The sequence below is a fragment of the Cygnus olor genome, chromosome 2 (assembly GCF_009769625.2).
Source record: "Cygnus olor isolate bCygOlo1 chromosome 2, bCygOlo1.pri.v2, whole genome shotgun sequence".
Classification (NCBI taxonomy): Eukaryota; Metazoa; Chordata; class Aves; order Anseriformes; family Anatidae; genus Cygnus; species Cygnus olor.
The window spans coordinates 62,517,080-62,532,646 of NC_049170.1; the positions used below are offsets into that span (position 1 = coordinate 62,517,080).

Sequence of the window (15,567 nt, forward strand, 5' to 3'; positions counted from 1 at the left end):
TCATTCACCAAGTTTAGTTCTGTCAGTGCTTTGGCTTTCCTGATCCCATCCCTGCACGTCCGGACAGTATTTCTGTACTCTTACCAGGACACATAGCCCTGTTTCCACCATCTGTGCATTTCCTTCTTTTGCCTAAGTTTGACCAACAGGTCCTTGTTCAGCCATGCCAGCTTCCGACCTTTCCTGCTTGATTTATTACATATGGGAATAGAGAGCTCTTGAGCTCCAAAGGAAAACATCTTTAAAGCGTTGCCAGCTCTGATCAGATCCTCTGTCCCTAAGGACCATGTCCCATGGGATCTCATCCACTAATTTTTTGAACAGCTGGAAGTTGGCTCTTCTGAAGTTCAGGGTCCTGACTTTGCTCTTAGCCAGGCCATATCCCTCAAGATCACAAACTCAGCCAGGGCATGATCACTGCAACCCAGGCTTCCTCCAACCTTAACCTCTTTAATGAGCTCTTCGCAGTGGTGAGCACCAGGTCCAGTAACGCCGCTCTGGCTGGCTTGTTTAGTACTTCAGACTATACAAGATCCTATTTCATTACAGCCATACCATTAGCATAACCTGCACCAACCCATTTAAATCAACAGATTTTTCAGGCATAAAAGTAGAATATGACAACAATTAAACCGTGTCTTAAAATTTACAACTGACTTCTGCCACTGATAATGGCACCATAACAAAAAATGTTCTTAATGAACTTGAAAGGCTGAAAGAAACCATCATTTATGAGCATGGATTCAGTAACGTAACTAACAGTACAATTTCCAGATCAAAGATTCAGGTTCCTGGTAAAATGATCAAATTTGTTCTTGTTTTCAGATGACAACTAATCAGAACGCTGCTTAAGTTATAGTATAAAAACTTATTGCCAGATTCTCAATTTAATTAAATATGTTCTGCTGATGTCAATAGCACCAAACACACCACCAAATAAAAGATCTTTTTCTATTGAAAACATCTTGAAAATTTCTCCTAATTGTTTATACATATTCTTCATTTTTATCAAGGACCTCTCAACACTGAACCATATTTGGACACTAACATTTTCTTATAATGCATTTTTTACTTAATGTTAGATTTAAAAAAGGGGCAACTGATAAATTTCCATAGCTACTCACAATAAGTATACATTTGTTCCAATCATTTATGTACAAAGACTATCAAATCTTAAAAAGAAAAGGAAAATAAAAATAGATACATCTACCTACTAATGTAGGAAACTACAGACAAATCTGAGAAAATGACCAAAGGTGTAGAAGATAGGCTAAGGTACAAAAATAAGAAAACATGAGTTCTACAGGAAAAAAAAAAGAGAGCAGCCCACAACATTGGCAAAGAACTTTTTATCTGTAATTTTTTTTTAAAGTAAATAATTCCTTATCCAATGTGTTATTCCATCATGAAACATTGTCAGGGACGTAACGGAGGCCAAAAGATTAAATGAGTTTAAAGTCACCTGAATTCTAGAGCATACACCAACACTACTGTTACAGAAAGTATCTGCATCATGTTGAACAGCAAGCAACTATGTGCATGGATCAACACCTTTAACTTCTACCCTGTTGTAGGTTAACATTAAAAAGTCAGTCATGCAAGGAAATATGATTACAGCACTTTGCAAGACCCACACATGCATGACCTGACAGCTTTTCACAGTGTAATCTTACGGTCTACACATCCCATCTGGGCTCCAAAAAGTTCTGAGGTGGACTACTGCCCATATTCAGTACTCAGCTGATCTAAGAACATATGATAAGCTTCACTTATTTACTTTTACCAATGCTCCAAATATCTTTAAATAATTATCAAAGTATTAAACTATAAAGGTTTTTACTTATTAAAGTATAAAGGCTGGTCATACAAAATCTTCCTTCAGATGCATCTTTCAGTTTGTTTTAGATCTCATGCAAGAGCAGACATCAAGCCTGCTTAACCACTGAAATCAGTGCCAGTTTTTCAATGAACAGCATCAGAAATTGTCCTCGAGCATCTTTCAGGAAGCAAGTACTTCTTTCCTCAAAACTTTTCTTTTTAGCATGTTAATAATGCTGCCCCACAGACTTTCACTCACAGTCACATTCTTCCTTAGACTCTTAGGCAACTTAATACTTTAAAACCACAACATCAGTATACTTGATATAGCTTTTCCACTCTAAAGTTTGATGACAGCGAAAAGTTGCAAGTACTTTAAAAAATAACTTGCTTGTTCTTGCTAAAGAAATAAAAAGATGAAGCGTTATTAAGGACTACAGCAAGCCTGTAAGTATCCATAAAGCTATGAATTGTATAATTTGTTAACATCACTATTTGAACACAGGCACGCAAAATATTCATCAGTTGAATTCTGAAGCCTACAGCTGAAGTGATAGGCAATTCCCCCAAGGATAAAATGTACACCAAAAACCACCAGTAAGCCAGGAAACTCTTTAACTTTCATAGAGTAAAAAACAATGCATCTTTTTAAATAAATAAATAAATAAATAAATGGGGAAACCCCGAATAGCCATAGTGAAAACACTAAACATTTAGGGCTTTAATTTCTTTTTGTTTCTTTTTATGTTTATTGTTTAATCAGGACAGAGAAACATGGAACATTTGCAACAGAATATTCAGGTCAGTTTAAGATCTTGGTATCGCTGAAATATAGGTCAGCAAAAACTAAAGATGTGGGTACAGCACTTTAGGACTAATTTATGTTCATACATACATACACACTTCCCAACTCCCCATAGCTATCTTAACTATGTCTGCAACTAAACTGAAATAGAAGGCAGAAACCATGCCCATACTAAGACATCCATGTAGCAAAACTGAAGATAGCTGCAATCAGTGCTGTGTTAAAGATGGGAAAAAAAAAGCACTGAAAGGAACCATAGCTATGCTTGTTGTAAGCAAAAAGTTATTTTAACCAAATGACCTTCCCTTAATTTAATCTTTAAGCATCATTAAGTTTTACATACTTTTAAAGCCTAAGATACTATTTTTTAAACAGCCTACTTGCAGTTCCAACCTAATTGGCATTCTGGAGAATGCCAGTGTCCAAAACTTCTACAGGACAATGGAGTATCAACACATTAAAAACTAGGTTTCTAGACAAGTGAAGAAAAACACTCATTTATTCAAACTGAAAAATCTTACTTGCTCTTTCAAAACAACAGGCTACGGGAATATTGAATGCAAAGCAAAGCAGACTAGTCTGGAATACTCTGAATTTTCTGCTTGACATTACAAATCTTTCTTTTCATATCGTAAATCATTAAGAGCATGTGGACAGTAAAGAAACTGTCTTTAGAGTGATGTCTGCAGACATCAAAAATCTCCTAGGTAGACATCTTCATTGTGACAAGTCTTATCACTTCCTCTGAAGGGAGTGAACAAGCAACCATGGGAGGAATCGAGGCAATAGAAAATTATTCCAAAGATAAAACCCTGAGAGCATAAAATACTTGTGCTGTCTGAATAAAACCCCCAAAAGAAACAAAATAGTTTACCGTTCCCTTTGAAAAGTTGCTTTTTCTCTCTCAAGCATGAAAACACTCTTCAATTCAAGAATGTTTGCAAAATAGTGAGTGAAGTGCATACACTGAAATATGTAGAGAAACTTACTTCAAATAGTACTGCACCTCATAGAAATTTTTTAAGTGCACCAATGAAAAGATTCAATTTATCTCTAGGAAATAACAAAACTAACAGATGATATCCCAATCAAATGAAAGGGTTTGTTTTTTAAAAATGTTTTATTTATATATTTTAAAAAGGCTGGAGGAAGAAGTGGGAACAGAAACGAAAAACCAGGGAGTCACTGGTATAGATTACAATGTCTAGATTCACTGGTGACAACAGCAGATCATGTGTTCAGAGCAAGTGGGTCTGAATGTAGCATGTTCCCTGGGCGAAGGGAGAGCCTCTTTCCCCCTTAAAAGACTAATGCAAAAAGTTATCAACGTATTGCAAGCTAAGATTCAGCTTTCAGAAGGCAGTTTTACTGTCATATAAAGCAAGGCAAAAGGATTTTGCCACCTCCTGCTCCTGAACCCCTTCCTTCAACTCTTCTTTCCACTTCTTGTGATGGAAAAGCAATGCACTTCCTGCCTCTGGGAGGTTCATACTCTACGTATGTTATACCCTACTATTTCAACAGCAGGCACCAGCAATTCTCCTCCAAAGAGATTTAAACATAGGAATCAGTTGAATAGTGTATTATGAAAGTATAAGCTGCACTGAACATTATTTAGAATCAGATTCTCCACCCTAGTGGTGAAACAAATACATCATTGCCTTACTTTATAGAAATTCTCATGAAGTTGTAGTTACCCTCAATATCTGTCAATGTTTAGATCGCAGGTGAACAGAATCAACCAAGACTTTACTCTAAAATGACTACTCTGAACTACGCAAGCAGGCATGGGCAGCTCCTAGTTTAATTAAGCATACACAGCACCACTTAGTGGTGAAGATGAAGTCTCCACTGCCACGAATAAAACAGTTTTAGCAGTCTTTTTTTCCTGAACATTAAATCTGGCCTGTCTGTTCTTATTTGCCAAAGGCCATTACAGTGCCGTTAAGGAAGAACACCTACCAAGCCAAGGAAGGCGAAGACTGCTGAACCTCAAAGACAGCGAAACCAAAGTCTGCTGAGTATCAAATAGACGCATCCACTTCGCAATAGTTCCCACAGTTCTACAGCATTCTGCCACATGGTTTCCGGAGACACAACCTGAAGCAGGGTTGAAACAAGATTTTTTGGCCTGTACTCCAATGAAGAGCAACACCTGTGTTTTACATAGGCTTGTGCCACAAATGAATGCAACAGATACAGAAAAACTAAAGGCTGACAGCAACTGACACAATTTTGAAAAATAATTCTCAAAGTCATGCACTTTGATAACAAAATACAATACTTAACAAAAAAAAGCCTTTTATTCAGAACAAATTAGTACGTCTTTACAAGAAAGTCATGATTTCAACTTACAAAGTCAGCATTAGCAACGCACCTTTCCTGAAGAGGAAATATTTGTCTTTTATCAAATGTCAAGTGATGCAAATAAAAAAAAATAAATCACCCATACCCCCAGAAAGCTCTATTTAGATTATACATAACATGTCTTCATAGATGACAACTGTATTAAATTTATACTTCAGGTCCTTCTCCTCCAGGAACCAGCTATAAAAGAATAAGAATTTTGTGTTAGTGCCATGGATCCAAGTTCTACAAATCCATATGTGACAGTTCTTCCTTTAAAAGACTTTAGCAAATGGAGTCTTCATGGTAGACCACAAAAGTGGTTTTTAGATTCATTATTATCTTCCCCTCTCAAAAGAGGAAGCCAACTACTGCCAAATAGGGACATGTCAAAAAGAAAGTCCAAAATACACGGTACGTTTAACACTAAACACAAAAGGAGTTCCTAGATAATGCATAGTATGTTTTTTTCTTTAGTTCAGCTGAAGATGATTCTGTCTTGAAATGCTACAGTTCATTTTTAAAATAAAGAACATGCTTCCTTTCAAGAAGTATTTCTCCTATTGCCAATTCTCCTCCAGACTTCTGCTATACTGGGAAGTTGGTTTTCCTCTTCCCAGCTTTTATTGCTAATCAAAGCTCGAAAAACTTGTAAAGAGCCTGAACCCTTCTACAGACATCGTGAAATAAGTCAGCATAGCAATTTCCCATGAATAAAGTAAAGAACTCAATAGAAGAGGAAATTCATAAGGAAAAATATGAATAAAGGGTACGGTAAAGGGAAAAAAAGTCTAACACTCATTTTACCTGTATTTTCTTAATAACTAGCTGAGCCCTTCTAAAATACAAAGACCTTTGGTGCTTTGGGGACGGAAGTAAGAAGCTTAAAGCACCGTTTTCTTGAGGGAAGATGTGCCCTCAAAAGAGGCACAAGACCCCTAACACAGAAATATGTTTGGATCTTGCTGAATACGTGCACACTGAGAATCACAAGCTTCTGCTTCAAGGGCAATACAACACCAGATCAACTGGTTGGTAATTATTCCACCCCATACAAGAAGTCAGAATATGCACAGCACTTCAAGGATGCAGAACAATAACAATTTTTAAGTCTTTTTTTTACTTTGAAATTAAGATAGCATTTGCTCAGACACAGTAAGAAGGAGTGAGGCAGGTAAGACAACAATATGGATATTATTCCCCACTCACACAGAGCAAACAGACTCAAGTCAGTCTTCTTCTCTGCCCTCAAAATTAGGAATGCCCTCATGTAAGAAGTCCAGATTGGATAGTTATCAATGCATGTAAGCAAAAATAACACAGTTTGCTTCTGTCGTAAAGTATCTATGAAGCTGCAGAATTCAGTTAGTGATGCATAATCACAGTATTCCTATTTTAGTACTGATTTACACATATCAGCAAGTGATGAACGAAAAACAGCACTTCTGATTTGGTATAGTCCAAAAACCCTCCAGATTATTTTTTTTTCCAGAGCATATTAAGGTACAGCTTTCTGGGCATCCCATAGTATCACAATGGCCAACTGAGTTAGCAAGCTTTTAAGTATCTGAACTGCTGCAAACATGTTACTTTACACATAAAATAATGGATGAGATGTTGATGTATCCCACGCCACATACTTATGGAGGTAAACACTCATGATTTAGAAGTCACTGTGGTAAACAGCTTGTTCCAAAGCTAAAGTGATCCCACACCAAGAGACCAGAAAAGAATTGACCAAAATAAAATTATGGTCATGCTCCTCTTTCTATGCATTTTAAACTGTAAAATGTACAAAGTATAACAACATGATCACTTCTCCATCATCATTCATATACACAAATGCTCTGGAAGCTACCCTAAGTAGCTCAAGTAGTTGATTTCAATCATTGATGAACAGGAACAGAAAAGAGACACATGCAGCCTTTTTACAATGATAACTTACCATTGTTATGTTATTTCCATTTAGCAAAATCTGGTCTAGTTTCGTGATTCTTCTACCCTCAGGTGTAATCTCACTGAAATAACATCAGAAAAAGTAAACAAGAGAACATTATTAAGAGTGACTACAGTTTTGATTAGAGTAACGATACAAATCTACGTATTAAGATGACATTTGCTGGATGTAACAAATAAGTTATTTGCTCTTCAGTGTTATCTTGATACATTGACCACCGAGATAGAGAAAGCTACCAGACAACTAAATAGATCTGTTGAACTTCTCTGCTCAGCACAAAAACATACAGTTCTACCCTCTAAACTTTGGCAATTTCTTCAATACCACTGATACTCAAAATAGGTTTCAGACAGCAACACTGCATGACAAACTAAAAAATACTTAATCCTTACGTCTGCTAACTTTTAAAATCTTTAGACATTAAGGAAATGCAAAAAGAAACAAGCAAACTGCTAGAGAGATCAACACAGAACCTATGCTAAACTAATGCTACAAATTAGGAACTTGATTAGAAGCGTTCACTGAGATAAATCATGCAAAAACTGCTCTATGACATAGTTGTCCTGAAAAGATCACCCTCTACAGTTCAAGTCTGAGATATAAACTACTCAGTTTGCAAATCTTCATGAAGTATGAACACTTGGTTCACAGATCTTACGCCATATTTTTTCCTCAGGAAACCAAAGTTTTAATAGCAACAAGATGCAAAAATAATACTTACAATTCTGTAACATCTTCTAACACCATATCTGAAAGTCCAGTTTCAAGGAAAATAAGGCACAAAATTTTTAAGTCAACATACTTAGTTATTTTCATTTTACACTAAACTATAAATTTGAATCCAGAAAATAAAAAAATCAGAATACACTTAATCCATACAAAAGGGTTCTACCCAACAAACTCAATACTCCCAAAGACAATAAATGAATTGAGCTTAAGCATAAAGCTGATGGTTTTAAACATATCCAAAGGATACTGACAAAATCATCAAATCCTAGAAGCGTTCCAACAATTTCTTTATCACTCTTCATCACGATATGAATGCGAGAGCCTATACATTTATCCACAAGTTCTGTAAATTAAAAAAGAGAGATGCAAGAAGTTATTTTAAGCACACTTTTAAGACAAAAATCCTACCATCATGATGGCCAAAAGGTAATTCGCAGGGACACTAATAAAAAATATTCACATACACAAATATGCATATAAAATGAAAAAAAAAAAAAGCTATTTCCTCACACATATTACTATTATTGCATAAATAAATTTTTAAGTTCATAGACTGGAATAGTGCATATACATTCACATTAGGGAAGACGCGTTATTGTTACTGGTGTATATTTAACTAGTTCCTAGAATCATAAAATCATTAAGGTTGGAAAAGACCTCCAAGCTCACCTGGTCCAACTGTACCCCTACCACCAACGTCACCCACTAAACCATGTCCCTCAGCACCACGTCCAACCTTTCCTTGCACACCCCCAGGGACAGTGACTCCACCACCTCCCTGGGCAACCCGTTCCAATGCCTGGCTGCTCTTTCTGAGAAGAAATGTATCCTCATTTCTAAACTGAACTTCCCCTGGCACAACTTGAGGCCGTTCCCTCTAGTCCTATCACTAGTTATCTGTGAGAAGAGGCCGACCCCCAGCTCCCCACAATTTCCTTTCAGGTAGTTGTAGAGAGCAATAAGGTCTCCCCTGAGCCTCCTCTTCTCCAGACTAAACAACCCCAGTTCCCTCAGCTGCTCCTCACAGGACTTGTGTTCCAGGCCCTTCACCAGCCTCGTAGCTCTTCTCTGGACATGCTCCAAGGCCTCCATGTCCTTCTGTAGTGAGGGGCCCGAAGCCGATCGCAGCCCTCGAGCCGCCCTCCCGCCAACCGCTCCCGCCCCATTCAAACCTCCCGCCCAGCAGTCCGCGAGCAGCCCCCGCCTCCCCGTCGAGGGCAGGAGAGTCGCCCCCGCCACTACCCGCCGGCTGGCAGCCGGCACGGAGCGGCAGCCCGAGGGCAGCACCGCGGCAGCGACATGGCGGCAGCCGCGCTCACCGAGTGGCAGGAGCTGCGACGGGTTAGTGGTGGCGTTAGCCGCCATCTTGCCGCCAGCCCTGGCCAATCGCTGCCAGCCTCCCGCGCGGAAGTGCAGAGCCCTCTCCGGGGGGCCGCCCTCTTGGGGCCGGCCAGCAGACGTGAGCAGCTGCCGGCAGAGCCGTCGTTCGCGGCCCCAAAATTCGTTGTTGTCTTAATTGGTGTTTGTCCTAATTAGCGCGGTGGTGATGTTTACCGTAAGGGGGGCGGATAGCGCTTCACGTTGAGGTGATTTTTTTCTTCACACGATTCACAAAGTGAAAAAGATCGCTTCGATTTTCATTCTCTTGTTTAATCACAGAATCACAATTAATGGGTATTTCCCCCTATTTTTACATTCCTAAGGCTTCTACCTTTGTAAATGCTACCTAGATTCTTAAATTTTGAGACAGTCATCGTATCTCTGTCCATTTGTTACTTTCCTTGCCATTTCTCTATGTTTATTTTACAGAAGTTTCCAAGCAGGAAATCCTAGTCCCACCCAGTGCCATAATCACTGCCACGTACAATTCCTTTTTCCTAATATTAAAAAAAAAAAAAAAAAAAAGCCTCCAAACAGGAAATGAGATTGCAATCAGCAAGAAATTAGTTACAAGCCTCAATCCCACATCAATGATTCATTTATGCTTTTCTCACACAGAAATTTGAAAATATTTATTTTTTTAGTCGCAAGCTCGTCTCCACAAATTCACAATATCTTCCTTCAGGAAGCTGGGCTATACCTAACAAGTAACAGTGGATCTCCCAGCTGCCACAGGCACTGCCCAGGCCTGAAGCTACTTCTAGACGTAAAACCCACTGCCTGTGTAAACTTTATCCACCTCAAAAAGCTGACGACTCCTCGTTACTGTTGTGAAATTCAGAAATTCAGATTTCAATCAAATTCTGATTATTGTGCTAATGTTATAATAGCTGGTGATTGTAAAGTAAATATTACCGAGTGGAAAGAACTATATATATGGTTGAGTTTCTACTTATGTTTGTTAGAAATGCATTTCTAAGAGCTTCTGTTTCACTGCAGTTCTCTCTTCCTTTTTTTTTTTTTCATAAATACACACTGTGAGCTGTGAAAAAGACATCAGTTTTCCTGAAATAAGCTAATGTTTTCAGTCCAACATTTAACATTTTTATGGCCTTGGTGAGAAAGAAAATTTCAAGCAGTGGAAAAAAAATATCTAATAATATATTCAGAGAAGCAATAAGCCACGATTACTCAGCAGTATCATTGAGATGCCTCTAGAATGCAAAATCCATAGCTGTGAGAGTGATGCCAGACTGCCCTTTCTTCAATGAACCAAGTAGGAGCTATAAGTACCCCCATGCATCTTTTTTGGTATATCTCATCGCTGCAGGAGATAACGGCTAGTATTTAATACTTTTTTTTTTTTTTTTTTTAAGTATACTAAACGCCATGAAAATAAGTTACAGAATAAAACCCAGTAAGAAATCATTTGCTTGCCAATGCTGGATTGTTCCTTGTAGCTTATCCTTTGTTCCCCAAAGTATATATTTTATATAATGGAACTACTATTGAAGCTGAGGAACAATACATAATTACACATTTTATTGTTATAATTTGAGCCTCTGGGTATTGTGTTAGCGATGAGATATTCTTTGAGCACTATTCTTTTATAGTTCCTTCAAAAAGGATATCTTCCTCTGATTTCCACAGAGAATCTTAATTACTAAGGGCACGATCTCTAGCAAATGTCTTCGGTTTGAATAAACAGAGCTGAATCATAAGAAAGGTTAATGAGGGAGTACGGCCTGGGTGCAGTGAGATAAAGATTTTTCATTTTTCTCTCACACTGCATTTGCGTGTGCTCCTGGACAAGTCTTTGAACTATCTCCCTCGGGATCTAGCAATAAATGTTTAGCAGCAGGACAGTTCTGATAGCAGAAACGTCCCTTTTGCTCATTTCCAACCTTCAGCAACCGAGCTGACCTCGGCGGATTAAAACCTGCTCAGCCACCATTTCGCCCTGCCCTTAATCAGCACGGGTTCAACTCGAAACGGCGGAGGCCAAGGATATACCGCGCTCTGCACTTTCAAGGGGTCTTTAAGAAAAAAAAAAAATAATAAAGAGAGCAGCTGGTCACCCACCGGCAGGCGACTTGGGGGCTCCTCAGAGGGGCGACTGAGAGGAGAGAGGAGCCAGAGAGAGGTATCGGGAGCCATAGAAGGGCTAGGCTCTGCAAGAGATTTTCTTAACTTTTAATACACTGAAATAAAATTTTAATAAAGTTAAATTTTAATGAAATGAAGTAGTTTCTCCTTAGCGTCTCCGAAGAAGCCGACGGGCTCTGTAGGGCCGCCTCCTGAGGCAAGGCGGTGCCCGCTCCCTCCCACCGCCCGGGGGCGGCTATGCCGCTCCGCCTTCCCCGGCCGGGCACTACGGAAGCGAAGGCGGTAGGGGCCGGGTCACCGTCCCTGCCGGCCCCCGGGAGCCGGAGCGTAGAGCCCGGCCGGGCGGCAGCCTCCGGGGTAGCCATCGCCGGGGCTCCATGGAGAAGCGGGGCGCCCCGCCGCCGCGGGGCCCGGTGCTGCACATCGTGGTGGTGGGCTTCCACCACAAGAAGGGCTGCCAGGTGAGGGGGCGCGGGTGCCGCCCGCTTCGCCGCTGCCTTCAGCCTTTTGGGGTCGGGTTTTGGGGTCGGGTTTTGGGGTCGTTCTTCAGCCTCGGGGCCGTTAGCGCTGGGTGAGCCGCCTGCGTGACTCTGCTTAATGCCCGAGCCAGGCGTGGGGCAGGGTGAGGGCGGGCAAGGGGAAGTCCTACAGCTCGCCCCACGCACACCCCACACCGCCCCATACACACCCCACACCGCCCCGAAATCCCCACCGCCGCCCCTGGAGGCCCAGAGGAACGGGGCCGGGCGTGGGGCGGCCCCCGGAGGGCAGAGGGTTGTAGGGCCACCCGGCCCCTTGGCCTGCAGGTTGGGGTTTCCACCTGCTTTTTTAATTATTTTTATTATTTTTAATTCTAAATAGTTTTACTAATTTCATGTAAAGGCTCGGAGGGGGTTCGAATTGTGATATCTACTGGAAATCATACCTGTTTAATGCATTGTCAGGCATCTAAAAGGAAAAAAAAAAGTTCCCTACCTTCTCTTCCTGGCAGTCCAGGCTTGTGATACCATTTTGAGCTGTTAGAGGAAAAAAATTCTATATAAACAAACTTCTGTATAAACCTGATGTGCCCAGGTTACAGATCCCTACTTGATTTAAATAAGCTTTTTGTCTCTTCACCATTTTTCTTAAATATTTGACTGCTTCATCTGAAAAGTTAGGTAGAAAAATTTTAAGTCAGGTAGAAGAATGCTCTATATTTCATAGCTATTTTATGCTCTTGTTTTTTTTTTTCATTATTTGTTTTCTGAAACAAAAAATCTTAGCAGGAAGGTTTTTTTTTGAGCGGGGGTGGGGTTCATGTATATAAAATTGTATTTCAGACTAAATAACAGGTATTCAAATACTTTTTAAATGTTATATTAAGAAATCTGGTGTTTAAACTTCTAGAGTCATTACATATTTTCTGACGCGACAGCCAGCGTTTTATGACTCTGGAAGCCTAAATAAATCCTGCACTCTGCTTAGGAAAGTAGTGGTATGTTAAGAAATTCACATAACTTTAAGATGATGAATAACTGTTCTCATCATGTGGCTGCTGGTTTGTTTTTTAAATGTGGTTAAGTTCCAAGGTAACTGTGAACACTTGGACTTTCCATTTCTTAAGTGACAAATAACCCTTGAAATCAGGTTTGTTACCAGCTAAGTCTCCAAACATAGCTGCTTTGTTATTAGCACAGCAGATAGAGAGGATGGTGGACTTGACTTGCTGAGAGTTGGCGAGCCTAGCAGCCTTTCTCCTAAGCAGATAGCATATGAAGTGGCAGCCAGCATTGTTGGAGTGAACGAAAACGAATTTTGTATCTTGAGCTTCTGACTTACATTAGTAAATGTTAATCTGAATCTATTTAACATATATAAATATATTATTTCCCCTTCTATTTCCATCCCCTTTCTTTTTTCTCGTTAGCTAAGCCTTAAAGATTGTATTTCAGTGTTTCAGTGGGGATGGCTCCCCACTAGGATTTTTCTTGTGGGTTTCTTGAAGGGTGTTTTTTGAAATGGTTTGATACATTTCAGTTGTTGGAGAACCAAATGATCTGGTTAAGATAGCACTGCTACAGCAACGTGTTTCAGCATTCCTCGAAGCTCCTTTGAAAGTGAGAGAGGGCAGACCAGTCTTTTTCTTGAAGCATTCTGTCTTCACAAAACTTGCAAAAATTATTGCACATTATTCTATGTGCTGGTTGTTGTCTGAGAATTTGTTTTAACGTGAAGTCATTTTGTACAAGGTACCAAAGGGTTAAATTAGTGTTTGTTAATGCTTCAGTAAATTAAACAAGCTCAGGAGAGTAACATGTAAAACAAATGATCATACCACAGAGCCTAAAGCTTAAGTGCAATAAATCTGGTTTTCTGAGAGTCTGCATGGTTTTGTAATGCATCCTTTCTTCTCAGGGCACCCAGAGGTTGTTTGCATGTGGATGTTTGCAGGATCAGTTTCTAGATATTAGATTGTCTTAGTTGCAAGGTTTACAATATTTATCAAGTCACTTCCTTGTCATAGACTGTTAAGAGTTGGGGGTCTGTAGGAGGAAGCACGTTTATGCCCACATCTTGTTGGCTGGTTAAAAAAAAAAAAAACAACAACATAGGTTGGAGACAAAAGTACATGTGGCTTTTGTTGCTTCTGTTTTTCTTCTGGAGTCTGTATTTCTTTTCTTGTAATATTATGCGGCATTGGTGCAACAGCAAACCCATAAATTGATAACACTGAATTTTACCATGATGCCAGTAAAAACCTTTTAGAACTAAGTTTTCAGGTGTTGTCAAAAAATGGATGGGAAGATCTTTGAGTCAAAGTCATTTTTTAAAACTATCTCAAGAAATAAATTGGAGAATTTGCAGAGGAAGATAGCAGGGGAAGGGGAAGCTGGCACAGGGGTAAGAACCACAGCAATGTAAAGAAAATTGTTAGGACCACAAACAGCCAAACTTTGTGAAGGAAATCCAACTGCAGCAGTCTTCAGTCACCTAAACATAAAAAGAAGTGGGTGAGGGAGGTCAGTATGCAGAAAGGGAGATTTATTTTTTTGAATCATGCAGATTACCTTCAAACAAATCCTTTGTCTCCATTTCCAGTAGTAGTAATGATATCAAGTATGAAAGTAAAGATGGGATGAGGAAGCAAAGACTAAGTTCTGTTGGTTTGAATGAAGGAATCAGATCACTTGTTTCAGAACTTAGGAAGAACTGATCCAAGGAACTGGAGCCCTAAGAGCAAGACTTAAATATATGCTACCTCTGACTTAGCAGATTTGTTACTGAAATACAGAAAGTGTGTCCTAAAAGAAGGGGAGGCAGGGAGCTGCGCAGCTATACCCTGATGAGCTTCATCAGTAGTATGCAAGGCTCTAGAGAATTTGCAGAGGAAAGAATTTAATTAACAGTATGAAAATAAGTGGAATGAGCCCTATGTGGATTCACTAAAGATAGATCATGGCTAGCTGACCCGCATCTTTTATAAGAATTAATGATTGAATGAATTACTTTTCTCTGTAAAAGAAATATGGAAGATTTAGTCTCCCTGGAATTTGGTAACATATCACACAAAATAAATCATTTTTTTAGGGTGGAGATACTGGAGAATTAGTACAAGAGCTAGAACTTGTGTAAGGATCAGTATGAAGAAGAGGAAGCAGCAACAGATTTGTGTCAGAAGAGGAACTGCTGATGTGAAAGGTGCTTGCAAGTGGTGTTTCTCAAGACCATCTTTGGGGCATCATGAGTGTCCGTGGCAGCACGTACACAGTAAAATCTAACAGTGATGACCAAACTTGAGGAATCGTGCAAGAACTGGATGATGTTGAATGCTGGCATGATAGAAATGGGGTGATATGAAAGCATGCAGAAGGAATGAATAATAACCATGTATGCTTGGGAATTAATGTTAGGAGACTTCAAGAAGAGGAAAGAAAACTGCATATGATCAAGGATAAGCCACAAAAGTGAGATGATTTGGAAGAAAGGTTACAACAATGTAGTTCTGTAATGTATTAATTATTATACATCAATAAATGTATTCTGATGCGTCTTTCAGAAGAATGAATTCTGATTCTGTCACTTCCAGGAATGGATGTGATAGTCCTTGGGCAGTCTGTTTTAGAGAAGGGTGATTTAGAGGAGCCTGGCTGGGTAGGCTGATGGAAAGAGTTTTTGAGGCTGTAGTGTGATGAACGGTTTCAGCCGCCTCTCACCTACCAGCATGTTCTCCCCTTTCCACCTCTCCCAGCTGCAAAGGAGAGGCAGCTCTGTGGTGAACTGAAACGGGGAACTGAGGTGACAAAAAAGTAAGCTTCATTTTGGTAGCTCATTTATGTTCTGTTTGGTTCACTGATCTGTTTAGAGTTTGCATCTGCAGAAGACAACTACGCTGGCACAAGAGAAGACTAACGTGGGGCTGGAAAAAGTGTCTCTTGAAAGTAGC

General features: G+C 39.7%; 2 protein-coding genes across 3 annotated transcripts in view; one reads left to right on the plus strand and one right to left on the minus strand.

The window, feature by feature from the left end:
- Positions 1-4,912: 4,912 nt before the first annotated feature.
- Positions 4,913-9,125, minus strand: LSM5 (LSM5 homolog, U6 small nuclear RNA and mRNA degradation associated). 2 transcript variants are annotated; one of them, XM_040546331.1, is made up of 5 exons: positions 8,975-9,125; positions 7,903-7,998; positions 7,648-7,675; positions 6,915-6,987; positions 4,913-5,170 (listed from the first exon to the last, which is right to left on the minus strand). In XM_040546331.1, the coding sequence occupies exons 1-5, from the start codon at positions 9,018-9,020 to the stop codon at positions 5,138-5,140; spliced, it is 276 nt and encodes a 91-aa protein (XP_040402265.1). In that variant the 5' UTR covers positions 9,021-9,125; the 3' UTR covers positions 4,913-5,137. The 2 variants fall into 2 exon arrangements, with proteins under 2 accessions (XP_040402265.1, XP_040402266.1); XM_040546332.1 differs by lacking the exon at positions 8,975-9,125 and adding an exon at positions 8,828-8,892.
- Positions 9,126-11,335: 2,210 nt separating this feature from the next.
- Positions 11,336-15,567, plus strand: part of AVL9 (AVL9 cell migration associated) — a 42,151-nt gene continuing 37,919 nt past the window's right edge. Inside the window, exon 1 of the mRNA XM_040550366.1 lies at positions 11,336-11,602. Coding sequence (XP_040406300.1) covers positions 11,519-11,602 — 84 coding nt within the window. The 5' untranslated portion in view covers positions 11,336-11,518. The remainder of the gene's footprint in view (positions 11,603-15,567) is intronic.